The sequence below is a fragment of the Hemitrygon akajei genome, chromosome 8, assembly GCF_048418815.1.
Source record: "Hemitrygon akajei chromosome 8, sHemAka1.3, whole genome shotgun sequence".
Lineage (NCBI taxonomy): Eukaryota > Metazoa > Chordata > Chondrichthyes > Myliobatiformes > Dasyatidae > Hemitrygon > Hemitrygon akajei.
The window spans coordinates 52,471,454-52,497,314 of NC_133131.1; the positions used below are offsets into that span (position 1 = coordinate 52,471,454).

At 44.1% G+C, this 25,861-nt stretch overlaps 1 protein-coding gene across 2 annotated transcripts in view; it reads left to right on the top strand.

The window, feature by feature from the left end:
* Positions 1–300: 300 nt before the first annotated feature.
* LOC140731905 (phosphorylase b kinase gamma catalytic chain, skeletal muscle/heart isoform-like) overlaps positions 301–25,861 on the top strand; it is an 80,338-nt gene continuing 54,777 nt past the window's right edge. The window contains exons 1-3 of one of the 2 annotated variants that reach the window (XM_073053873.1): positions 301–522; positions 7,532–7,682; positions 9,323–9,498. In XM_073053873.1, coding sequence (XP_072909974.1) covers positions 7,600–7,682; positions 9,323–9,498 — 259 coding nt within the window. In that variant the 5' untranslated portion in view covers positions 301–522; positions 7,532–7,599. Of the gene's footprint in view, positions 646–7,531; positions 7,683–9,322; positions 9,499–25,861 lie in introns of both variants that reach the window. The other variant, XM_073053872.1, reaches the window with a different exon arrangement.

Sequence of the window (25,861 nt, forward strand, 5' to 3'; positions counted from 1 at the left end):
TTGATGTTTTGATAGCCAACACGAGGAAATCTGCAGATGCTGGAAATTCAAACAACTCACACAAAATGCTGGTGGAACACAGCAGGCCAGGCAACATCTATAGGGAGAAGCGCTGTCGATGTTTCGGGCCGAGACCCTTCAAAATGATGTTTTGATGGTCACCTCCTCCCTCCCCCATATCTACTTCAGCTCCAGCTCTCCACTGGGGAAGAGATGAACATTCCGTTCCCCAGAACGAACAAATAGAGGGCAATTCAGCCCCTCGGCTTCCTAGTGCCCCTGGAAGTTTACCGCCGACTTTTGAAAGGGTGTCCAGGGGCCTCGGGGAGGCGATACCGGAAAGTTCCGGGCCGGGGGGCCGGCGCGCTGCAGAGATCGATGAGCCGGAGCCGGAGCCGGAGGAACGTCCAGCGAGCGGACAGGCGGGCGGGCGGGGTCGAGCCTGCTGAGCTGGCGAATGAAACCCGGCACCGACTGGTGGCGGTCGCGCCTCCCTCGGGCTTCAGTCGGAGTGCGACAACGGTGAGTGCGAGGCAGCAGCAGGCCCAGCGGCGCGGACTCGGGCCTGGTCGGGAGGGCGGCCAGGTCTGCTTCGGAGTGCCGCGGGAGGAGCTTGTGGGGACGGGACGTCGAGCGAGAGAAGGGGTAGGAGTGAGGGTGCCGAGGTCGGGCGAGGGGGTAGCGGGAGAATACCACGTCCCAGGAACCGACGGCCGAGTGTAAGGTCACTGTCGAGTGTTTGCCCCAAGTGTGAATCCGGTGGTGTGGCTCTTGTCCCCGCTGCTTTGTCTCCTGCTACCCCGGAGAGATGCTTTCCCTCTCCCCTTGTGCTGACCTCTGAGTCCGGGAGGGAGGTGACCACAGCTGGTCCCAGTACAGGCTCCACATACAGTTTTGTTCCTCATGCTGTAGAGTCATGTAAAAGTACAGCGCAGAAACAGGCCTTTCAGCCCATCTAATCCGTGCCGAGCCTTTTAATCCGCCTACTCCCATCGACCTGCACCCGGACCACGGCCCTCCATGCCCCTATCATCTATGTACTAATCCAAACTTGTTTTAGAAATTGAAATCGAGCTCGCTTGCACCACTTGTGTTGGCAGCTTGTTCCCACACTCTCATGACCCTCTGAGAGAAAAAGTTTCCCTCATGTTCCCTTTAAACTTTTCACCCTTCACCTTTAACCTATGTCCTCTAGTTGTAGTCCCATCCAACTTCAGTGGAAAATGCCTGCTTCCATTTACTCTATCTATGACCCTCGTAATTTTGTATACCTCTATCAAATCTTCCCTCAATCTTCTACATTCTAAAGAAGTAAATCCTAACATATTCAATCTTCCCTTATAAATCAGGTCCTCCAGACCCAGCATATCCTTGTAAATTTTTCCTGCAATCTCTCAGCCTTATTTGCAAATTTCCTGTATGTAGGTGACCAAAACTGCACACAGTGAATTAGGTTCACCAACATCTCATACAACTTCAACATAACATCCCATCTCCTGTACTCAATACGTTACTTTATGTAGGCAATTGTGCCAAAAGTTTCATTGCGACTCTTATCAACCTGTGACACCAATTTCAATGAATTAGGGACATGTTGGTAGAAGTTTTTTTTCCTTCCCCATAGTTTATTGTTTCTGTTTTTTAATATTTGCTCAGTTACAATAATAGAGATGCCGGGAAGGATAGTTTGGTGGGATGTTGTGGGATGTGGAGAGGCCTGATGACTACACTTGCAAGGAGTGCATCCAGCTGCAGCTTCTAAAATTCCATGTTAAGGAGTTGGAGCTGCAACCTTATGAACTCTGGATCATTCAGGCGGCTGAGGGGTGATCAATAGCACGTATAGAGATCAAATCACAAATGAGAAAATCTGCAGATGCTGGAAATCTGAGCAACACACACAAAATGCTGGAGGAACTCAGCAGGCCAAGCAGTATCTGTGGGAAAAAGTACAGTTGACTGTAATATCTGTGGCCTGAAACGTCGACTGTACTTTGTTCCATAGATGTTTGGGGCCACAGATATTACAGTCAACTGTACTTTTTCCCACAGATACTGCTTGGCCTGCTGAGTTCCTCCAACATTTTGTGTGTGTAGCACATATAGAGAGGTAATTACACTTGAGTTGTGGAACACAGGAGACTGGGTGACAGTCAGGAAGGGGAAAAGTGTTAAACAGCCAGTGCAGAGGACCTCTTAGCCATCCCCCTCAACAACAGGTATATCAATTTGAATACTGTCGTGGGGGTGATCTAGCAGAGGGAAGTCATAGCGGTCAGGTCTCTGGCACTAGGTTTGGCTCAGTGATCCAGAAGGGAAGTGGGGGGGGAAGAGAAGAGGCAAGGTGTGGTGATAAGGGATTCCTTAGTTAGAGGAACAGAAAAAGAAGTTCTGTGGATGAGAACGAGATTCCGGATGATATGTTGCCTCCTGGGTGCCAGGGTCCAGGACATCTCAGTTCAAGTCCTCAGCAAACTTAAATGGGAGGGTGAGCAGCCCATGTAGGTATTAATGACATAGGATGAGTGACAACATTCTGCAAGTTGACTTCAGGGAGTTAAGTGTAGTTTGTGATCTCAGGATTGCTACCTGTGCCATGTGCTTGTGAGGCCAGAAATAGGAAGATTATACAGTGTTAGTATGTGGCTAAGGAGTTGATGTAGGAGGGAATGCATAAGATTTTTGGATCATTGAGTGCTCTTCCAGGGAAGATGGGATATAGTGTGGATATAGAAGAGACGGTTTGCACCTAAACTGGAAGGGGTCCAATATCCTAGTGAGAAGGTTTGCCAGTACTGCATGGAGGGGGAGTTTAAACTCAAGTTGCAGAAGATGGGAACCAGAGTGCCAGGACAGTTAGTGGAGAGGTTGTGGAGACAGATATTGATAAGACCTCAGACAAAAGTCAGGAATCAAAAGATTGAGCATGGTGCGACTAGTGTCCTGACTAGTACAATGCAAGAAGTATCGTAGGAAAGGCAGGTGGGCTCAGGGCATGAATCAACAATTGGAATATGATACTGTAGTCATTCATGGGACTTGGTTGCAGGAGGGTCAGGACTGGCAGCTCAATATTCTGGGGTTCCATTGTTTTAGATGAGACAGAGCAGGAAGGATTAAGGGAGGAGGGGTGGCATTACTAGTCAGGGAAAGTGTCATGGCTGTGCTTAGGGACAGACTGTAGAACCATTCTAGTGTGGTGTTATAGGTGGAACTGAGTGCAGTAATAAGAAAGGTATGGCCACATTACAGACCACCCAACAGACCCAGGGATTTAGAGGAAAGAATTAGATTTAGAGGAGAGAAATTGCAGACTGTTTCAAGAAACATAAGGTTGTTATAGTAGATGATTTTAACATTCCACATATTGAATGGGAATTCCATATTAAAGGACTAGATGGATAGAGTTTGTTAAATGTGTTCTGGAAAGTTTCCTTAAACAGTACTTAGAAGTCCTAATGAGAGAGTGTCTGATACTTCATCAGTATCAGTACCTGTCTTAGGAAATGAGACAGGGCAGGTGACAGATGTCTGTGTAGGGGAACACTTTGCATCTGGTGATCACAATCACATTAGTTTCAAAGTAAATATGCAAAAAGATAGATTTGGTCCACAGGATGAGATTCTAAGTTGGGGAAGACCAATTTTGATGGTATCAGAAAAGATCTGGCAAGTGTGGATTGGGACAGGCTGTTTTCTGACAAAGAAGTACTTGGTAAGTGGGAGGCCTTCAAAAGAGAAATTTTGAGAGTACAAAGCTTCTATGTGCCTGTCAGAATAAACTATAAAGATAACAAATGGAGGACACCTTGGTTTTCAAGAGATATTGAGGCCCTGATTAAGAGAAGAGAGGTATATTGCAGATATAGGCAGGTAGGAATAAATTAGCTGTTAATGGAGTATAAGAAATGCAAGAGTACACAAAAAAGAAGGCATGAAGTTACCTTAGCCGACAAGATGGAGGAGAATCTACAGTTATGTTAAAAGCAAAAGGATTGCTAGGGACAAAATTGTTCCACTGGAAGATCAGAATGGTAATCCATGTGATGGGGGAGATTTTAAATTAATTTTTTACATCTGTATTTACTCAGGAGACAGATACAATGTGTATAGAACTGAGGCAAAACGGCATCAACTTCATGAACTTTCTACAGATTACAGAGGAAGATGTGTTTACTGTCTTGAGGCAAATTAGAGTAGATAAATCCCCAGAGCCTGACAAGGTTTTCCCTTGGACACTATGGGAGACAAGTGCAGAAATTGTTGGGGCCCTGGCAGAGATATTTTCATCATCCTTATCAACAGGTGAGGTACCAGAGAACTGGAGGACAGTGAATGTCATTCCACTGTTTAAGAATGGCTGTAAAAGTAAACCAGGGAATTACAGGCCTGTGAGCCTGACATCAGTTGTGGGAAAGTTATTGGAAGGTATTCTAAAGGACCAAATATATGAGTATTTGGATAGACATGGACTGATTATGAATAGTAAGCATGGCTAGTAGGTCGTGGCTAAGCAATCTAATAGCGTTTTTCGGGGAAGTTACCAAGAAAGTTCATGAAAGCAAGACATTGAATGTTCTTTATATGGATTTTAGCAAGGCATTTGAGAAGGTCCTGCATGGGAGGTTGGTCAAGAAGGTTCAGTTGCTTGGCATTCAAGATGAGGTAGTAAATTGGTTTAGACATTGGCTTTGTGGGAGAAGCCAGGGAGTGGTAGCAGATGGTTGCCTCTCTGACTGGAGGCCTGTGACTAGTGGTGAGCCTCAGGGATCGATGCTGGGTCCGTTGTTGTTTGTCATCTATAATAATGTGGTTAACTGGATCAGCAAATTTGCTATTAACACCAAGATTGGGGTTGTAGTGTATAGTGTAGAAGATTACCAAAGCTTGTAGTGGGATCTGAACCAGCTGGAAAAATGGCAGATGAAATTTAATGCAAACAGGTGTGAGGTGTTGCACTTTGGGAGGACCAACCAGGGTAGGTTTTGGTGACCAGTAGGGCATCGAGGAGTGCGGTGGAACAAAGCAGTGTGGGAATACAAGTCCACAATTCATTGAACGTAGCATCACACATAGACAGGGTCGTACATTAACTTTCATAAGTCAAATTATTGAGTACAGGATATGGGATGTTGAAGTTATATGAGAAATTGGTGAGGCCTAACTTGGAGTATTGTGTGCAGTTTTGGTCACCTACTACAGGAAAGATGTAACTAAGGTTGAAAAAGTACAGAGGAGGTTGCTGGGTCTGGCATCCCCTAGGCCTGTGCTGTACTTTTCTATGACTCTATGCCCCTTCCTTTGAATCTCACAATCCCCCCCCCCCCTGTTTTATGCACTAGTCTCTACATTCCTTTAAAACATTTATCTTCGTATATACCTTTAGAAGTAGTCCCATTTAGCCTGTATTCTCATTCTTTCCATCAAACCTATCACTCTATACTTGGTAAGCATATTATCACTACCCACTTTGCTGATGTGCAGCTGCTTCAATAAATCTTAGAAATACAATTGCAGGGAAAGCATGACAGCTCCCTCAGGAGGCTGGGCATGTCATGGACAACCTTGGCAAGCTTCGATAGCTGTGCGGTGGCAAGTGTGCTGACTGGCTGCATTACGGCCTGGTATGGGAACACCAATACCTTTGAGCGGAAAATCCGACAAAAGGTGGTGGATTCAGCTGAGTACATCGCGGGTAAAGCCCTCCCAACCACTGAACACATCTACATGAAACGTTGCCGTAGAAAAGCAGCATCCATCATCAAAGGTCCTCAGCACCCAGGCCGTGCTCTTTTCTCACTGCTGCAGAAGGTACAGGTACCTCAGACTCACAGCACCAGGTTCACAGTTACTACCCCTCAACCATCAGGCTCTTGAACAAAAGGGGATAAATACACTCATTTAAGGACTCTGTTAGATTGTTATTTAATGCTCGTTATTAATTGCTACTTACTCATATCTGCATTTGCACAGTTTGTTTACAGCTACTGTTGTATAGATTTGCTAAGTACGCCAGCAGAAAAAGAATCTCAGGGCAGAATGTGGTGACATGTATGCACTCTGATAATAAATTTTACTTTGAATTTTTGAACTTTGAAATGACCCAAACCAAACTAGGGAATCAGGTTGTGGCTGAGCTCGCTATTGAACCAGTTTCAGAATTTCAATGTTGCATAGCTGAGTGTGAACTGTAAGCACTTTGGCAGGGCACATAGGCAGAATCGATGCTGAGTGCTCTGGGCAAATGGTACGGTAGCTTGGCACTAAGAATACTATGCTCAATTCTGGTCGCCTCACTACAGGAAGGACGTGGAAACCACAGAAAGGGTGCAGAGGAGATTTACAAAGATGTTGCCTGGAATGGGGAGCATGCCTTATGAGAATAGGCTGAGTGAACTCGGCCTTTTCTCCTTAGCGTGGCGGAGGATGAGAGGTGACCTGATAGAGGTGTATAAGGTGATGAGAGGCGTTGATCGTGTGGATAGTCAGAGGCTTTTTCCTAGGGCTGATGTGGCTAACATGAAAGGGCATAGGTTTAAGGTGCTTGGAAGTAGGTACAGAGGGGATGTCGGGTAAGTTTTTTTACGCAGCGAGTGGTGAGTGCGTGGAATGGGCTGCTGGCGACGGTGGTGAAGGCGGATACAACAGGGTCTTTTAAGAGACTCCTGGATGGCTACATGGAGTTTAGAAAAATAGAGGGCTATGGGTAAAGCCTAGGTAATTTCTATAGCACAGCATTGTGGGCCAAAGGGCTGTAGGTTTTCTGTGTTTCTAAGATGCTGAGTGTGATGAACGTGGGCCATTATGGGGATCTGGCAATGGTTGCTTCATGTCCAGATGGACCTCCCAAATCATCCGGTCTCTCTGATCTCCCCTGGTTGGAGATTTCTCCGTGGTACCAAGCGCAGCTGCGTCCTCAAACACATCCCTGTGTCATTTGTTGGATCCTCCTCTGCATTACCAACACTCCTCCAATGGAGGTAAGGTGGGCTGAGAGGACCTGCTTTGATTGCGCCCCCCCCCATTCACCCCTCTCCATCAACTCCAGCTTGGTGTTCTCCACAAATTTACAAGTACTGATCTGAATTCCAGACTTTAAGTATGGAGACAGGGATGATAAAACCATGGAGGGTAGGGTTTAAAAACTTTAAACATTTTCAGATGGAGCACGTGCTCTGTTGTATCTTTTCCACTGGAACTTTAGTTCCTGTTCAGGGATGTTCTCAGGAAATGCAGACACTGCAGATGCTGGAATCCAGAGCAACAGCCAATCTGCTGGAGGAGCTCAGTGATCGAGCTGCTTCGATGGGGGAAAATGAATTTTCAGAGTTTTGGGTTGAGAACCCTCATTAGGCTCCATCTCTGCCCCATTCCTCAGACTTCCTTGGCCCACCTATCACCTGCTGCCCCTGTCTCACCCTTCCTCCTCCTCACTTCCCTTCCCTCTGCACTTTGCTCCTTGGTAAACTTGTGATAGATGCATGTATTTACCTGTGTAGCTGGAGCTCTGTACTGTATTTTATTTTCGTAGTTAACTGGTGCTACAGTAACTCACATCTGCTGATCACTGGAGGGTAGCTCAGCCACACACAGCCCATCATGACTCGTGAAGAAGAGATGCCAGACTGGGAAGGAGCCCAGGAGTTTTACAGCAAATACGATCCAAAGGAGGTCCTTGGCCGGTAAAGTTCTAATTCAGATTTTTAGAACCTTGCAGTATATAATTATTTTTAAATATTTTATTCAAAGTACTCATGGCAAAAACCAGCTCCATGGTTCTTTCTGTTCTTTGTGTGCACCCTCCCTGTGCTGAACTGTGATTAAACAGTTTATCTAAAAAAGCTACTCAAAATGGTAGACAAATAAAGCCAAAAATTAAACCTTTTACCAATAAATGAAATCGTAATTTAAATGCGACTTTGTATAAAGCTTTTCAACGTTTTGTTTAATCTGTTCAGTCGTGCTCTGGTGACATTTCTTATGGCCCAGAGATTACTGAAGGTAGTTCTTTCCCAGAACTTGGACTGATTACTTGGAAAGTCCATCCCATGCAAGGTGACTCTTGGCTTCCTTCTCCAGCATTGGAGTTTGATGTTATTGACAAGTCTCATGACAGGTCAGTCTCCTGAACTACCACATTTTATTCCAGTTTCCAACATATTAGCAGAAGAGAATAAAACATGGGATTAAAAGAGATACAGCAGTACAGCACATGAATAGGGCTTTGGGGTAGTATGAACCTAAGGGACAGAAAACAACAGGTACTGAGAAATACTCCACATTCCCACCCCATCCACAAATTCATCATATTGGAAAATGCCTCACATTCCCACCCCATCCACAAATTCATCATATTGGAAAATGCCTCACATTCCCACCAACTCCAACCCATCCACAAACTCCACCACTCATAGACAGTAGGGGCAAATTACAATGATCATTGACCTGCACACCTGGGGGAAACCCAGTGTGTCGCAGGAAGAGCCTGCAAACCCCACATAAGGAGTTGGGATCAAACCTGTGTCCCCAGAACAGCACTGTTGGCTGCCATTTGATTTGTCATATAAGTTTGGCCCAGTGACATGTGTGGATTGGCCTTGGAAAGCTCCTTTGGCAAATCAATTTCCCGTGTTAATGCCTGAGGTCAGTCTGGTTATTTTATTACTATACTTTCCTAGAACAGGTTAATGCAACCAAGTAGTTTGACAGGCAGATTCAAAAATGGTTAAGTGTCAGCTAACCATTTTTGAACGGTTTTCTGTTGGAATTGGGTTGCAGAAAGACCAGGCTGGTAGAAGAGATGACCACCCCAACAATTGTGATCCTGTTAGCTTAAGTAATAATTCATCAGCAATTGAAATTTCCTTTCTGTTGGGGTAGGATTTGAACTTATTTCCCTGGATCATTGGCATCTACCATTAAGGACCCTCACCATTTTGGACATGCCCTCTTCTTGTTACTACCATCAGGCAGGAGGTAAAGACCCTCACTCAATCATTTAGGAGCAGCCTCTTCCTGTCCATCAACAGATTTCTGAACCCAGAAACACTGCCTCACTATTCCTCTTTTGCAGTGTTCATTTTTTTTGTAGTATCTTTATGTTTTGCCTGGCACTGCTGCAACAAAACCACAAATTTCATGAAAATGTCTGATAATAAACCTGATTCTGATTCTGGTATCCCGATTACCAGAATAGGAGACACTGATCTTGTTTCAGACTGACTTCACTTGCAGGTGTGGACAATTACTTGGAAAACCAATCTGCAGAGTTTAAAAACATTGTTTGAATGTATTTATGGACTGTTTCCTCCTGTTCTCCTAGGGGAGTCAGCAGTGTGGTCAGGCGCTGCATAGAGAGGAAGACAGATATACAGTACGCTGTAAAGATTATTGACATCACATCGGAGCACCTGACCCCAGAGGAACTGGAGGAGATTTGCACATCGACTACCCAGGAAATCAACATTCTCAAACAAGTGTCAGGACACCCGAATATAAGTAAGTAAAGATTGTCTGATTTGAATTAAGAAAGACAAATGAGTTCAGATAAACGAGTATGACCTGGATAAACAGTTGTCTCCTCACTACCAACAGCAAAATGGTTGACAGCTTCTCTAATCACTGACTGAGCCCTGTCAATTGATAGGGCAAACCGACCATGATCAGGTAACATTAGCCATGGGGAGGGGGGGGGGGGGGGGAGGTGTTTAAAATATTCTGTAAAGTGAAGATGCTTTCAAAAATAATGAAGTGAAGAGTTTCAAAATATCAAAAGAGTTACTATAAAGAGCACTAAACAGCAAAAAGTAAATCAAATCAATACTTGGTGTGACCACCGTTTGCCTTTAAAACTGCATCAGTTCTCTTAGGTACACTGTGGTGTAGTTTTATAAGAAAGTCGGCTGGTAGGTTGTTCCAAGCATCTTGCAGAACGTGCCTCATTTGTTCTGCAGACTTTGCCTGTCTCTCTCTCCAGGTAATCCTTGATAGCCTCAATATCCTTGAGATCAGGGCAATATGGAGGCCATACAATCTGAAACCGTATAAAAAAAATCTAGGGTGCCTAAGACTTTTGCGCAGTACTGCATATGATCAGATTATACCTGAGCAAGAGTGATCTGCTTATTACTACTGACCGTATTCTCCTGTGATGAATTAGTATTGAACCTGAATTGGTAGAAGCATTAAATGTTGCGTGAGGATCATTGGTATCATGGGTGGGAACGTCATGGCCAGCAGCAAGAGCGGCTCTGTAGTAACACGTTAACTGAGATGGCCAAGTACCGATGGTTATGTTTGAAGAAGCTGCTGACAAAGCGTACGTGATTTTGACTCACCCAATCTACCTGTTGCAGATGTGTGTCAGTGTAGGCCAGAGTGAGGACCACACGTTGTGTTGGAAACCATGTTCCAGCTTCAGTTTGAGGACACTGTTGTGTGGCAGTATCACCTTGTTGAATGGGACAGATTCCGAACGAAGTGTCCATCGATGAGCTGCTGTCACACTGTGTTTGGCTACTGTCTGTAACCTTGTGCCTAGGATTGCCACCAACCCTGGTTCATCAGGAGTGCAGTGTCTGTAATAACTACAGTAATTCATGAAGATATTATCCCTATTTTCTTAAGGACAATAATTCCTGATCTTTGTGGCAGCACCTGTGTCTCAGGAATTGACTGAGAAACTGGTGTAGTGTTTTAATGGTAACCAGTCATATTGACTGAGAAACTGGTGTAGTGTTTTAATGGTAACCAGTCATATTGACTGAGAAACTGGTGTAGTGTTTTAATGGTAACCAGTCATATTGACTGAGCCCGGTCACCCACAGATGGCAGATCAGATTAAAGCTCTTTGGCCTGATTTGAATGGTCACAGACGATTAAGGAGGAGGTGCTAGGGGTTAACATAAGCAGCTACATTTGTCCAGAGGTGCTGAGTGATGATTCCTGTCACTTTCTCCTGTGTTCTCCACTGTCACAGAAACCTGTCTTCAACTAGTTCACATGCCATGGAGTGCGCTGACAGAGAACTGAACCTGGGTTCAGAGGGACGACAAACTCCCATGTAGAGAAAGAAACAACAGTTTATTCATAGGAATTGTAACAGAATATCGGTAGCTTCACTGAGCGATGCTGCAAAACGAATCATTCTCAAAACTCAAGGACCCCGTGATAAGCGATAATCAAAAGTCCACTTTAAATAATCATAGTATGCGGAAAACTTATGCCAGTCAAAATAAACTTGACGAGATTAAAGAGAAAGCACGAGCTTAGCAACTCTAGATAAGACAATAATTAATCAATACAGGTGCAGAGGCTGGCAGGGACCGTGACATCAGATTGTACTGTGGTTCAAAGTCCAGCCTTGAACAATGGGTATATTTGAGGGCCCCGGACCAGACGGTGCTGGAGATCTGGGTACCAAGTGAAGGACATTTCCCAGGTGCAAACTTCTTGCAAAAGGAAAAAATGCAGTTGTGGCTGCACCTGCCCTACCAGCAACACTTCTGCCGTGAGTATCCTCAGCACCAGTGTCCCATGAAGCTGCGTTCTTGCCTTGCTCCCTAAACGTTCCTGAGAGTGTGGCCAGATTCTGCTCTGGGTGGCATGGTAGTGTAGAGGTTAGTGCAATGCTTTATGGCAGCCAAGAGTAAGGTGGGGGTTTGATTCCTACCGCTGTCTAAAAGGATTTTATATGTTCTCCTCATGACAGCTTAGGGGTTTCCTCCCAGATTCCAAAGATGAGCAGTTAGGGTTACTGAGTTGTGGGCATGCTATATTGGTGCTGGAAGCACGTCAGAACTTGTGGGCTGCCCAACACAAACTTTACTGATTTAATATGAATCAAAATAACACATTTCACTTTATGTTTTGATGTACGTATGACAAATAAAGCTAAAGCCTAATCTCTCTCTTCTTATAACTCCAGCTATGTTTGCAGATGATACCACCATAGTGGGCTGCATCTCAAACAGTGGTGAGTCAGAGTGCAGCAAAAGGATAGAGAGCATAGTGGCATGGTGTTGTGACAACAACCTTTCCCTCAAAGTCAGCAGAACAAAAGAACTGGTAACAGACTTCAGGAAGGAGGCAGTGCATGTGCTCTGTTTTCCTCAACAGAGGGTTGAGAGGATTCCTAGGAGTGAACTTCAGCGGTAGCTTGTCTTAGTCTAACCACATAATGTCACAGCCATGGAAGCTCACCAATGCCTCTGCTTCCTCAGAGGCTAAACAAATTTGGTGTGCCCCTTTTTCTTTAGCAATTATTTAGATGTAGCATAGGAAGCACACTATTTGACTGGATGCTTTACGTGGTACTTTAGAAACACTTAAACATGTAGACGTGTTTCTGAGACTACATTTTAGAAGAATATGGGCTAAGAGCTGGGAATTGGGATTAGCCTTGGGCCAAAGGGCCTTTTTCTGTGTTGTATGACTCTTTCACTCTATAACAGAACTAGGAGAGCCAGAAGGATTCATGGAAAGTACTTAGTAAGTAGAATTTAAAGAGAAGTCAAAGGCATTCTATATATACTGTTAATGGTGATCAACCCGATGTAATGAAGCAGGTACCACAGTTGATTCTTTTCCACCTTTATTAGTAGCAAACTATGAGAGAGAACCCTCCTTCTGCACTCACAGAGAATCAGACACGGAAGCCTCTCTCTCGAAGCACAGATACAGAGTTTTTTATACTATCTTTGTCACGAAAGTCTAGCTACAGTAATAGTCCGAGACAAAGGCAACTTAATCACCTAAAACAGAGGTAAACGTGCTTGACAAAGAATACTTAATCACATCAGGCAGAGGTAAACATTTTGAGAACAGAGTTTAATTAATTCTCACATCCTGCAAGTCCTTGTCTGGACTCTCAGGCTATGCCCACACTACACCAGAAAAATCCGTTACCGAAGCTTTTTCTCTTCGTTTTTACCCTCCGTCTACACTAAAACGGCATTCTCGTCCCCCAAAACCGGAGATGTCCAGAAACGCTTTCCAGGCTGTGTAATTTTGAAAACGCCACTTGGCTGGACAGAGTAGTGTGGACGAGGTAACCAGAGATATCTAAAAATGCTGTCACGACGTGCCGGAACAGATTGTGGTGGCAGCACGGCATTTCATTGTTTTCTTGAACACAATCTGACAATTTCAGAACAGACGGCAACGAGACTGAAGCCAGAAGAGTTAGAAATATACTCACCAAATACTTTGACCCAAAACTTACTGAATAAATAAGTATACTCACTTTGCCCTGTTTTCTGTCCTTGCTTGTATGACGGTGGTTTACCTATTTATGCAAGTACTTCTCTGACAAGACAGACAGACAGACATATTTTATTGATCCCGAGGGAAATTGGGTTTCGTTACAGCTGCAACAACCAAGAATAGTGAAGAAATATAGCAATATAAAACCCACAAATAATTAAATAATGAATTAATCATGCCAAGTGGAAATAACTCCAGGACCAGCCTATTGGCTCAGGGTGTCTGACACTCCGAGGGAGGAGTTGTAAAGTTTGATGGCCACAGGTAGGAATGACTTCCTATGATGCTCAGTGTTGCATCTTGGTGGAATGAGTCTCTGGCTGAATGTACTCCTGTGCCTAACCAGTACATTATGGAGTGGATGGGAGTCATTGTCCAAGATGGCATGCAACTTGGACAGCATCCTCTTTTCAGACACCACCGTCAGAGAGTCCAGTTCCACCCCCACAACATCACTGGCCTTACGAATGAGTTTGTTGATTCTGTTGGTGTCTGCTACCCTCAGCCTGTTGCCCCAGCACACAACAGCAAACATGATAGCACTGGCCACCACAGACTCGTAGAACATCCTCAGCATCATCCAGCAGATGTTAAAGGACCTCAGCCTCCTCAGGAAATAGAGACGGCTCTGACCCTTCTTGTAGACAGCCTCAGTGTTCTTTGACCAGTCCAGTTTATTGTCCATTCGTATCCCCAGGTATTTGTAATCCTCCACCATGTACACACTGACCCCTTGGATGGAAACAGGGGTCACCGGTGCCTTAGCCCTCCTCAGGTCCACCACCAGCTCCTTAGTCTTTTTCACATTAAGCTGCAGATGATTCTGCTCGCACCATGTGACAAAGTTTCCCACCGTTGCCCTGTACTCAGCCTCATCTCCCTTGCTGATGCATCCAACTATGGCAGAGTCATCAGAAAACTTCTGAAGATGGCAAGACTCTGTGCAGTAGTTGAAGTCCGAGGTGTAGATGGTGAAGAGAAAGGGAGACAGGACAGTCCCCTGTGGAGCCCCAGTGCTGCTGACCACTCTGTCTGACACACAGTGTTGCAAGCGCACGTACTGTGGTCTGCCAGTCAGGTAATCAATAATCCATGACACCAGGGAAGCATCCACCTGCATCACTGTCAGCTTCTCACCCAGCAGAGCAGGGTGGATGGTGTTGAACGCACTGGAGAAGTAAAAAAACATGATCCTCACTGTGCTCGCCGGCTTGTCCAGGTGGGCGTAGACACGGTTCAGCAGGTAGACAATGGCATCCTCAACTCCTAGTCGGGGCTGATAGGCGAACTGGAGGGGGTCTAAGTGTGGCCTAACCATAGGCCGGAGCTGCTCTAGAACAAGTCTCTCCAGGGTCTTCATGATGTGGGAGGTCAATGCCACCGGTCTGTAGTCATTGGAGCCACTGGGGCACGGTGTCTTCGGTACAGGAACGAGGCAGGACGTCTTCCACAGCACAGGAACCTTCTGGAGACTCAGGCTCAGGTTGAAGACATGGTGAAGTACTCCACATAGCTGGGGGCACTGGCTTTGAGCACCCTGGGGCTGACACCATCCGGGCCTGCAGCCTTGCTTGGGTGGAGACATTTCAGCTGTCTTCTCACCTGTTCAGCTGTGAAGCCCACCGTGGTGGTTTCAGGTGTGGGAGGGGTGTAGTCACAAGAGCAGGGTAGGGGGCTGTAGACATGTTTTATACATTTAACAAGGGGCTTTATTATTGCAACAGAGTTAGTCAGTTTTTCAGCGCTCGTCGTCAGCCGGGTCAATCTGTCCTTGAACTCCCTGTCGGTTGCCTCCATACGCTCCAGTATTTGTTTTTTTTAACTTTTATGTCCTCCTGCGTGAGAGCCAACAGCTGTCCGTCTTTTAAGTTTTTCTAGTCTGTAACTGAACAAACGCACACTTTCACGGCAAGATTACTATCACCGGCTTATATACAGCCGGTATATAAAGTGTTGTACCGGCTGGGTAGCCTCCATCCTGATGGCATGAACATTGATTTCTCTAACTTCCGTTAATGCCCCTCCTCCCCTTCTTACCCCATCCCTGATATATTTAGTTTTTTTCCCATCTGCCTGTTCTCCATCTTCCTCTGGCGCTTCCCTCCCCCTTTCTTTCTCCCTAGGCCTCCTGTCCCATGATCCTTTCCCTTCTCCAGCTCTGCATCCATTTTTCCTATCATCTTTCCGGCTCTCAGCTTCACCCCACCCCCTCCGGTCTTCTCCTATCGTTTTGCATTTTCCCCTCCCCTGCTACTTTCAAATCTCTTACTATCTTTCCTTTCAGTTAGTCCTGACGAAGGGTCTCGGCCCGAAACGTCAACAGTGCTTCTTATAGATGCTGCCTGGCCTGCTGTTTTCAAAATTATCTGGTCTAGAGTGGACGTAGCCTCAGCAATTACATGTTAGCAGGACAGATTGATCCTTTAACATTTCAGTACAAAAGAACAATCAGATCAAGGGATATTCCAGCTGCTCAAATAGAGCAGAATTTAATAATTTAGATAAGAGATGCTACTGAAATTAGGAAAGGAATGTAAGGAATGCCGTGCCTTCTCTCCAGCTTTTGTCGAAACCAAAAAGGTGTGAAAAGTCAGGAGACATCCTGGGTCTGTGTGAGCTCTTAGTCCTTCCTTATCTCAGGCTACATCCACACTAGACTGGATAATTTTGAAAACGCCAGTTTCACGTAAAAACGATAGGCACCCACACTATGTGTTTTAAAAAATATCTGTGTCCACATTGAAACGGAGATTTCAGCGAATCTCCTCCTCCTGCGCATGCGCAGGACACATCTACCGAAAACAAATGACATGTTTGGTGTTGAATCTCGCTGTGAAAGATTCGTTTTTCACAGTCCTCACATTTGTGTAGTTACAGACTACACAGTTACAGACTAGAAAAACTTAAATGACGGGCAGCTGTTGGCTCTCGTGCAGGAGGACTTAAAAGTTAAAAAAAAACAAATACTGGAGCGTATGGAGGCAACCGACAGGGAGTTCACGGACAGATTGACCCGGCTGACGACGAACATTGAAAAACTGACTAACTCTGTTGCATTAATAAAGCACCTTGTTAAATGTATAAAACATGTCTGCATCAGTGTTATCTTGTATTTCCATACAATGTTACATTAGGCTGTTACACATCTATCATCAGAGAAGTACTTACATAAATAGGTAAACCACCTTTATACGAGCAAGGACAGAAAGCAGGGCAAAGTGAGTATACTTATTTATTCAGTAAGTTATGGGTCAAAGTATTTGGTGAGTACATCTCTAACTCTTCTGGCTTCAGTCTCATTGCCGTCTGTTTTGAAATTGTTAGTTTGCATTCAAGAAAACAATGAAATGGCGCACTGCCGTCACCATCTGTTCCGGCATGTTATGACAACGTTCTTAGATTTCTCCAGTTACCCCGTCCACACTGCTCCGGCCAATCCGGCGTTTTCAGAATTACAGACTCTGGAAAGTGTTTCTGAAAAGCTCCGGTTTCAGTGGACGAAAACACTGTTTTAGTGTGGACGGAGGGTAAAAATGAAGAGAAAAAGCTTCGGTTACAGCTTTATCCGATGTAGTGTGGATGTAGCCTCACTCAAAAGAAGCAGCTGCTCAGGCACAGTTGGTATTCAACCTTAACCCATTCAGTACAGGAATCTGAGAATCCCCCAATTCCCTTAAAATTTTATCAATACCATTGCACCATTGAAAACATTCTATCTGGACACATCACGGCTTGATATGAGTCATGATTCACTGATTCGTGGCTGAAGGATGGTTGTACTGGGAGCTGAATGTCCAAGGTCACATGTTGTATTGGAGGGACAGGAAGGTAGACGGAGGAGGTGTTGTGGCTCTACTGGTAAAGAATGGCATCAAATCAGTAGAAAAATGTGACATAGGATTGGATGATGTTGAATCCTTGTGGGTTGAGTTAAGAAACTGCAAGGGTAAAAGGACGTCGATGGTAGTTATATACAGGCCTCCCAACAGTGGCTGGGATGTGGATCACAGGTTACAACAGGAAATAGAAAAGGTGAGTCAAAAGGGCAATATTATGGTAGTAATGGGAGATTTTAACATGCAGGTTGATTGGGAAAATCAAGTTGGTAATGGATCTCAAGAGAGTGAGTGTGTTGAATGCCTAAGAGATGGTTTTTTAGTGCAGTTTGTTGTTGAGCCTACTAGGGGATCAGCTGTACTGGATTGGGTATTATGTAATGAACCGGAGGCAATTAGGTAGCTTAAGGTAAAAGAACCCTTAAGAACCAGTGATCACAATATGCTTGAGTTTAACATGAAATTTGATAGGAAGAAGGTGAAGTCTGATGTAACAGTTTTCAGTGGAGTACAAGAAATTAGAGTGGTATGAGAGAGGAGTTGGCCAAAGTAAACTGGAAGTTGCTGCTGGCAGGGATGTCAGCAGAGGAGCAATGGTGGGCGTTTCTGGGAAAAATGAGGAAGGTGCAGGACATGTGTATTCCAAAAATGAAGAAATACTCAAATGGTAAAATAGTACAACTGTGGCTGACAAGGGGAGTCAAAACTATTGTAAAAGCAAAGGAAAGAGCATACAACAAAGCAAGAAATAGTGGGAAGAAAGAGGATTGGGAGGTTTTTAAAAACCTACAGAGAACAACTAAAAATAATTATAGGAGAAAAGATAATATCAAAGTGGATAGTAAAAGATTTTTCAAGTATGTTAAAAATAAAAGAGAACTGAGAGTGGATATAGGTCTGCTAGAAAATGAGGCAGGAGAAATAATAATGGGAGGGCTAAATTTGCTGAACTAAATGAGTATTTTGCATCAGTCTTCACTGTGAAAGACACTAGCAGTATGCCCGATGTTGTAGTGTGTGAAGAAAGAGAAGTGAATGCAGTTACTGGTGCCAGAGGACTGGAAATTTGCAAATGTTACTCCACTCTTTAAGAAAGGAGGAAGGCAGCAGAATTGAAGTTATAGACCAGTTTGACTGACCTCAGTGGCTGGGAAGATGTTAGAGTCAATTGTTAAGGATGAGGTGATGGAGTACTTGGTGACACACAGGACAAGATAGTATAAAGTCAGCATGGTTTCCTTAAGGAAAAATCCTGCCTGACGAACCTGTTGGAATTCTTTGAAGAGATTACAAGTAGGATAGATAAAGAGGATGCAGTGGATGTTGTATATTTGGACTTTCAGAAGGCCTTTGACAAGGTGCCACACAGGAGGCTACTTACCAAGTTAAGAGCCCATGGCATTACAGGAAAGTTACTAACATGGTTAGAGCATTGGCTGATTGGTAGGAGGCAGCGACTGGGAATAAAAGGATCCTTTTCTGGTTGGCTGTCTGTGACTAGTGGTGTTCCACAGGGTTTGGTGGTCGGTATTGGGACTGCTTCTTTTTATGCTGTGTATAAATGATTTAAATGATGAATAGATGACTTTGTTGCCAAGTTTGCAGATGATACGAAGATTGGTGGAGAGGCAGGTAGTGTTGAAGAAACAGATAGGATGCAGAAGGACTTAGATAGATTAGGAGAATGGGCAAGAAAGTGGCAAATGAAGTACAATGTTGGAAAATAGACAATAGACAATAGGTGCAGAAGTAGACCATTCGGCCCTTCGAGCCTGCATCGCCATTTTGAGATCATGGCTGATCAATTCCTTATCAATACCCGGTTCCTGCCTTGTCCCCATATCCCTTGATTCCCCTATCCATAAGATACCTATCTAGCTCCTTCTTGAAAGCATCCAGAGAATTGGCCTCCACTACCTTCCGAGGCAGTGCATTCCAGACCCCCACAACTCTCTGGGAGAAGAAGTTTTTCCTTAACTCTGTCCTAAATGACCTACCCCTTATTCTCAAACCATGCCCTCTGGTACTGGACTCTCCCAGCATCTGGAACATATTTCCTGCCTCTATCTTGTCCAATCCCTTAATAATCTTATATGTTTCAATCAGATTCCCTCTCAATCTCCTTAATTCCAGCGTGTACAAGCCCAGTCTCTCTGTGTAAGACAGTCCAGACATCCCAGGAATTAACCTCGTGAATCTACGCTGCACTTCCTCTACAGCCAGGATGTCCTTCCTTAACCCTGGAGACCAAAACTGTACACAATACTCCAGGTGTGGTCTCACCAGGGCTCTGTACAAATGCAAGAGGATTTCCTTGCTCTTGTACTCAATTCCCTTTGTAATAAAGGCCAACATTCCATTAGCCTTCTTCACTGCCTGCTGCACTTGCTCATTCACCTTCAGTGACTGATGAACAAGGACTCCGAGATCTCTTTGTATTACTCCCTTACCCAACTCTACACCGTTCAGATAATAATCTGCCTTCCTGTTCTTACTCCCAAAGTGGATAACCTCACACTTACTCACATTAAATGCCATCTGCCAAGTATCTGCCCACTCACCCAGCCTATCCAAGTCACCCTGAATTCTCCTAACATCCTCATCACATGTCACACTGCCACCCAGCTTAGTATCATCAGCAAATTTGCTGATGTTATTTTCTATGCCTTCATCCAAATCGTTAACGTAAATGGTAAACAGCTGTGGTCCCAATACCGAGCCCTGTGGCACCCCACTAGTCACCACCTGCCATTCCGAGAAACACCCATTCACCGCTACCCTTTGCTTTCTATCTGCCAACCAGTTTTCTATCCATGTCAATGCCTTCCCCCCGATGCCCTGAGCTTTGATTTTACCCACCAATCTCCTATGTGGGACCTTATCAAATGCCTTCTGAAAATCGAGGTACACTACATCCACTGGATCTCCCCCGTCTAACTTCCTGGTTACATCCTCGAAAAACTCCAACAGATTAGTCAAGCATGATTTACCCTTGGTAAATCCATGCTGGCTCGTCCCAATCCCATCACTGCTATCTAGATATGCCACTATTTCATCCTTAATAATGGACTCTAGCATCTTCCCCACCACCGATGTCAGGCTGACAGGTCGATAGTTCTCTGTTTTCTCCCTCCCTCCTTTCTTAAAAAGTGGGATAACATTAGCCATTCTCCAATCCTCAGGAACTGATCCTGAATCTAAGGAACATTGGAAAATGATTACCAATGCATCCGCAATTTCCAGGGCCACCTCCTTTAGTACCCTAGGGTGCAGACCATCTGGACCTGGGGATTTGTCAGCCTTCAGTCCCATCAGTCTACTCATCACCGTTTCCTTCCGAATGTCAATCTGTTTCATTTCCTCTGTTACATGCATGGTCATGAATTTTTGTAGTATAAATAGATCTTCAGACTATTTTTTAAATGGGGAGAAAATGCAGGAATCTGAGATGCAGAGGGACTTGGGAGTCCTTGTGCAGAACATGCTGAAGGTTACTTGCAGGTTGAGTCAGTGGTGAGGAAGGCAAATGGCATGTTAGCATTCATTTCAAGAGATCTAGAATATAAGAGCAAAGATTTGATGCTGAGGCTTTATAAGGCACTGGTGAGGCCTCACCTTGAGTATTGTGAACAGTTTTGGTTCCCTCAGCTTAGAAAAGATGTGCTGGCATTGGAGAGGGTCCAGAGGAGGTTCATTAGGATGATTCCAGGAATGAAAGGGTTATCATACAGGTAACATTTTATGGCTCTGAGTCTATACTTGCTGGAATTCAGAAGGATAAGGGGGAATCTCATTGAAATGTTTTGAATGTTGAAAGGCCTAGACCAGTGGTTCCCAACGTGGGGCATACGCCCCAAAGGGGGGTAATTTGATTTTTAAGGGGGGCAATTCGAGAATGAGTTATTAACAGTGAATTTTTTCTAGTAAGTCTGTATGAGTGTGTGTGCAAGTTAATACATATGTGTATATACAGTATGCATACATAAAAATACTTGTGTGTATGTACATGTGTAATTGCGTATGTACTGTATATATAGTGTATCACCATCATTACAACCATCAAATGGCTTTCATAATTAAATTAATGAATTGACTGATGTAGGAAGGAACGAATGAACAAGTCCAAACGCGTAAGAAACTCGTACGAGGTCGCGCCAATGCTGCTTTTTGCAGTAGCTTTCGGTTCTTGGTGGTGTGAAGGTGTGTACATTGCGTCATCTCTTTCAAACGGTGTATCTGTCTTTGCTGTAGAAACGAATCGGCATTGTTTTATTTATTTATTATTATTATTTTAATATCACTTAATGTTCTTTTTTTTACAATTTCTTAGTAATTTCTTCCTCAGAACTTTAACAGTCCTTTGGTTCTTTTATTTTTCTCTTTCATGAATGCCATGTTCTTTGGAAGCTTGTTTAAACCAAGTTAATGGTCTTTTAGGCTTCCTCCAGGTGAATAGGAGTTCACTTTTTGAATAATAAGAATTATATATCACCACAGGGGGCATCAGGATTTTAGAGGTGATTAGGTGGGGCATGGCCAAAAAAAGGTTGGGAACCACTGGCCTAGACAGAGTAGATGTGGAAAGGATGTTCCTCATGGTGGGAGAGTCAAGGACAAGAGGGCACAGCCTCAAGATTAAAGGGCATCAAGATAGGTTCTTGATTGGACATGGCATTAAAGGTTACAGGGAGGAGGCCAGGAACTGGGGTTGAGGAGGAGATAGAAAAAAGGATCAGTCATGATTGAATGGCAAAGCAGACTCGATGGGCCAGATGGCCTAATTCTGCTTCAATGTCTTATAGTCTTATGATATGGCAACTGCTCTGCACATAATTACAAGAAATGGTAGAGAATTGTAGACAGAACTCAGTACTTCATGGAAACAAGCTCCCCCTTCATGGGGCTTGTTACTGCCTCGGTAAAGCAGTCAGTGTAATCAAAGATCTCATCCTTGCTGAAAGTTCTCTAAAAAACAAACACACACGCACACGCACACACGCACACACACACACCCCTCCCCCCCTTCATGTATACCTTCATATTTCATATATGGATCTTTCATAGGAACTGCCTTGGACCATCTACTTAATTTTTCCAGGTAATCGCCTGATGTAGGATATACTGACAGAGAGAAAGAGAAGCACCTATTAATAAAACTAAAGCTAGGTTAGCTCTGATTTTACATTTTTGTCATGCAGTTTCTTGTTCCTGATTTCCTGTTTAATTTTGCCTCTGGTGTTCAGTAGTACTGAATTCTCTGTAACTGTCATAAGCTTTTGTTTTAATTTATCACTTTTATCTTTGTTCTTTGGCTTCCAGGAAATCTGACATGACACTCCCTTCTCATTATTGGGAATCTATTTGCTCTGAGTTTTCCCCTTTCTCCTTTTGCAATGGCTCTGCTGCTCTGACACATATGTACCTTCAGCAAGCGGGTTTCAGTCCCATGTAATAGCTCTGCAAGGAGATGCAGACTGCACCTAATTTTGCTATGGAATGTCATGCTGTAGATGATTATAGTTCAGATGGATATCAAAGAGAAAATTAATGGATTTAACAGGCCAGAATTACAGAGAAAGATAGGACTTTATTTAAAACCAAAAGACATAGGGAAAGAATTGGGTTATTCAGCCCATTGAGTACATTCTGCCATTCCATCATGGCTGATTTACTTCCCGTCTCAATCATGTTCTTGTACCTTCTTTCCATAATCTTTGACATCCTGAGTAAACAAGAACCTATTAAAATCTACTTTAAATATACCCAATGAATTGGCCTCCACAGCTGTCTGTGGCAATGAATTCAACAGATTTACTACCCACTGGCTAAAGAAATGCCTCCTCATCTCTGTTATAAATGGATATCCCTCTATTCTGAGGTTGTGCCCTCTGTTCCTAGATTCTCCCATTATAGGAAACATTCTCTCCACTTCCACTCTATCTAGACCTTTTATAATTCAATAGGTATTCTTCTAAATTCCGGCAAGTACAGGCCAAATCACATGCTCCTCATACATTAACCATTTAATTTGTGGAATCATTCTCGTGAACCTCCTCTGGACTCTGTTCAATGCTAGCACATCTTTTCTTAGGTAAGGGACCCAAAACTGCACACAATACTCCAAGTGCAGCCTGACCAATGTCTCAGCATTACATTCTTGCTTTTATATTCTAGTCCTCTTGAAATAAATGCCAACATTGCATTTGCCATCCTCACCACTGACTCAACCTGCTAGGTTAAGCTTTAGGCAGTCTCATGTTCCTTTGCAACTCAGATTTTTGAAATTTCTCACTGTTTAGAAAATAGTCTGCCCTACTGCATGGCCATTCACTTCCCAACACTATATTCCATTTATCACTGTTTTGTCCATTCTCCCAATCTGTCTCGGTCCTTCTGCAGATTCCCTGCTTCTTCAACACTACCCACCCCTCCAACTATTTTTGTAACTCGGCTTTCTTCTGCCTCCCTCCCTTTTTAAAGAGTAGAGTGATGTTTGCAATTTTCCACTCCTCTGGAACCATTCCATCATCCAGTGATTCTTGAAAGATTATTACAAATGCTTCACAATCTCTTCAGCCACCTCCTTCAGAACCTGGGGTGTAGCTTCATGTGCGCCACTTTATCAAAGGCTTTCTGAAAATCCAAGTAAGCAAAATCCACTGACTCTCCTTTGTCTTTTCTACCTGTTATTTTCTAGAAGAATTCCAGCAGATTTGTCAGGCAAGATTTTCTTTTAAGGAAACCATGCTGACTTTGGCCTGTTTTGTAATGTGCCCCCAAGTACCCTGAAATCCCATCCAGTGATTCTTGGAAGATCACTACTACTGCCTCTACAATCTCTTTCAGAACCCTGGGGTATAATCTATCTGGTACAGGTTATTTATTCAGACATTTCAGCTTCCCAAGCACTGCCTCCTTAGTATTGGCAACTATGTTCACTTCTCACTTCTGATTCTCTTGAATTCCTGGCATACTGCTGGTGTCTTCTGTAGTGAAGACTGACACAAAGTACTTATTAAATCTGTCTGCCATTTATTTGTACCCCATTACTACCTCTCCAGCATCATTTTCCAGAGATCTGATATCCACTCCTGGCTCTCTCTTTACATCTGAAAAACTTCTGGTATCCTCTTTGATATTATTGGCTAGCTTACCGTCATATTTCATCTCTCCTCTCCTTGTGGCTTTTTTGGTTACCTTCTGTTGGTTTTTAAAAGCTTCCAAATCCTCTACCTTCCCACTAACTGTTGCTATATCCTGTGCCCTCTCTTTTGCTTTTGTGCTGTTTTTAACTTTCCCTGTCAGCCAAGGTTGCATCACTCTCCCTTTTAGAGTTCTTCATCTTTGGGATGTATCTATCCTGTGCCTTCCAAACTGATCACAGAAACTCCAGCCATTGCTGTTCTGCCACCATCCTTTCTAGTGTCTCCTTCCAATCAACTTTGGCCAGCTCCTCTTTCATGCCCCTGAAATTCCTACAGGAGCAGAAATAGGCCATTTGGCCTATCAGGTCTGCTCTGCCATTTCATCATTTCCCTCTCAGCTCCAATCTCCTGCCTCCTCCCCATAACCTTTCACGCTCTGACTAATCAAGAAGCTGTCAACCTTCGCCTTAAATACACCCAATGACCTGGCCTCCACAGTCCCCTGTGGCAATGCATTCCACAGATTTATCACCCATTCTGCTTTTCCGTTTTCTACCTAATTCTCTAAGTTCTCTCTTCAGGACCTTTTCCCACCTATGCTGTTGCCACCTATATTTACCATGACTTCTGGCTGCACACCCTCCCTCTTTAGAATGTGTTGACCTGATCTGAGACATCTTTTATCCTGGTACCTGGGAGGCAACATATTATCTGAGTGTCTTTTACACGTCCACCGAATCTCCTGTCTGCTCCTCTAACTATGGAATCGCCTATCACTACTGCACTCCTTTTCTTCTTCCCCTTCTCTTTCAAGCCACAGAGCCAACTCAGTGTCAGAGACCCGGTCACTATAGCTTCCCCCCGTATGCTGTTCCTCCAACAGTATTCAAGCGGCCACAGGGGTACTCTGCACTGATTGCCTATTCCCTTTCCCTCTCCTAACAGTCACCCCTGTACCTGCCTCCTGTAACTTAAGGGTGACTACATCCTGTAGCACCTATCTGTTAACTGCTTATTCTCCTGTATGAGCCGAAGGTCGTCCAGCTGCAGCTCCAGTTCTCGAACACGGTTTCTGAGGAGCTGCAGGTCAATGCACTTTGTGGAGATGTAGTTATCAGGGAGACTGAGTTCCCACATCTCACACAAGGAACATGCCACTAACCTGGACCCATTCTCACCACTCTAACAGACAAAGAAAGAGATTTTTAAAATTTACTAGAAACTTACTTAGAGTTTCCACCTGCTCTTGCCAAAGCTTGTTCTCGCAGAAGCCTGTTGAGTCAAAGCCTAATCACTCTAACACTGTCCACCCCAACAGTGACTGCTCCGCTTATACATCACTTCTTTTTATTGCCCCTTGCTGAGTGCCTAAGAGGTGATTATGCCCAATGACCAGTGTCAAAATGCTCCGAGCTCTTTGTAAGCCGTGTGCTGCCTCAGCCAAACAGGTGACTGCTTCTGATGATTGCAGCCTGGCGAAGTCCCATTCCTTGCAATGTAGGAGACTGAACGGTGATGTATACAAGTGTATAAAGTCATGAGTTAAATTTGAGTTTATTCTCATCTGCACAAGTACATGTATGGGCAGGTGCAATGAAGAACTTACTTGAAGCAACA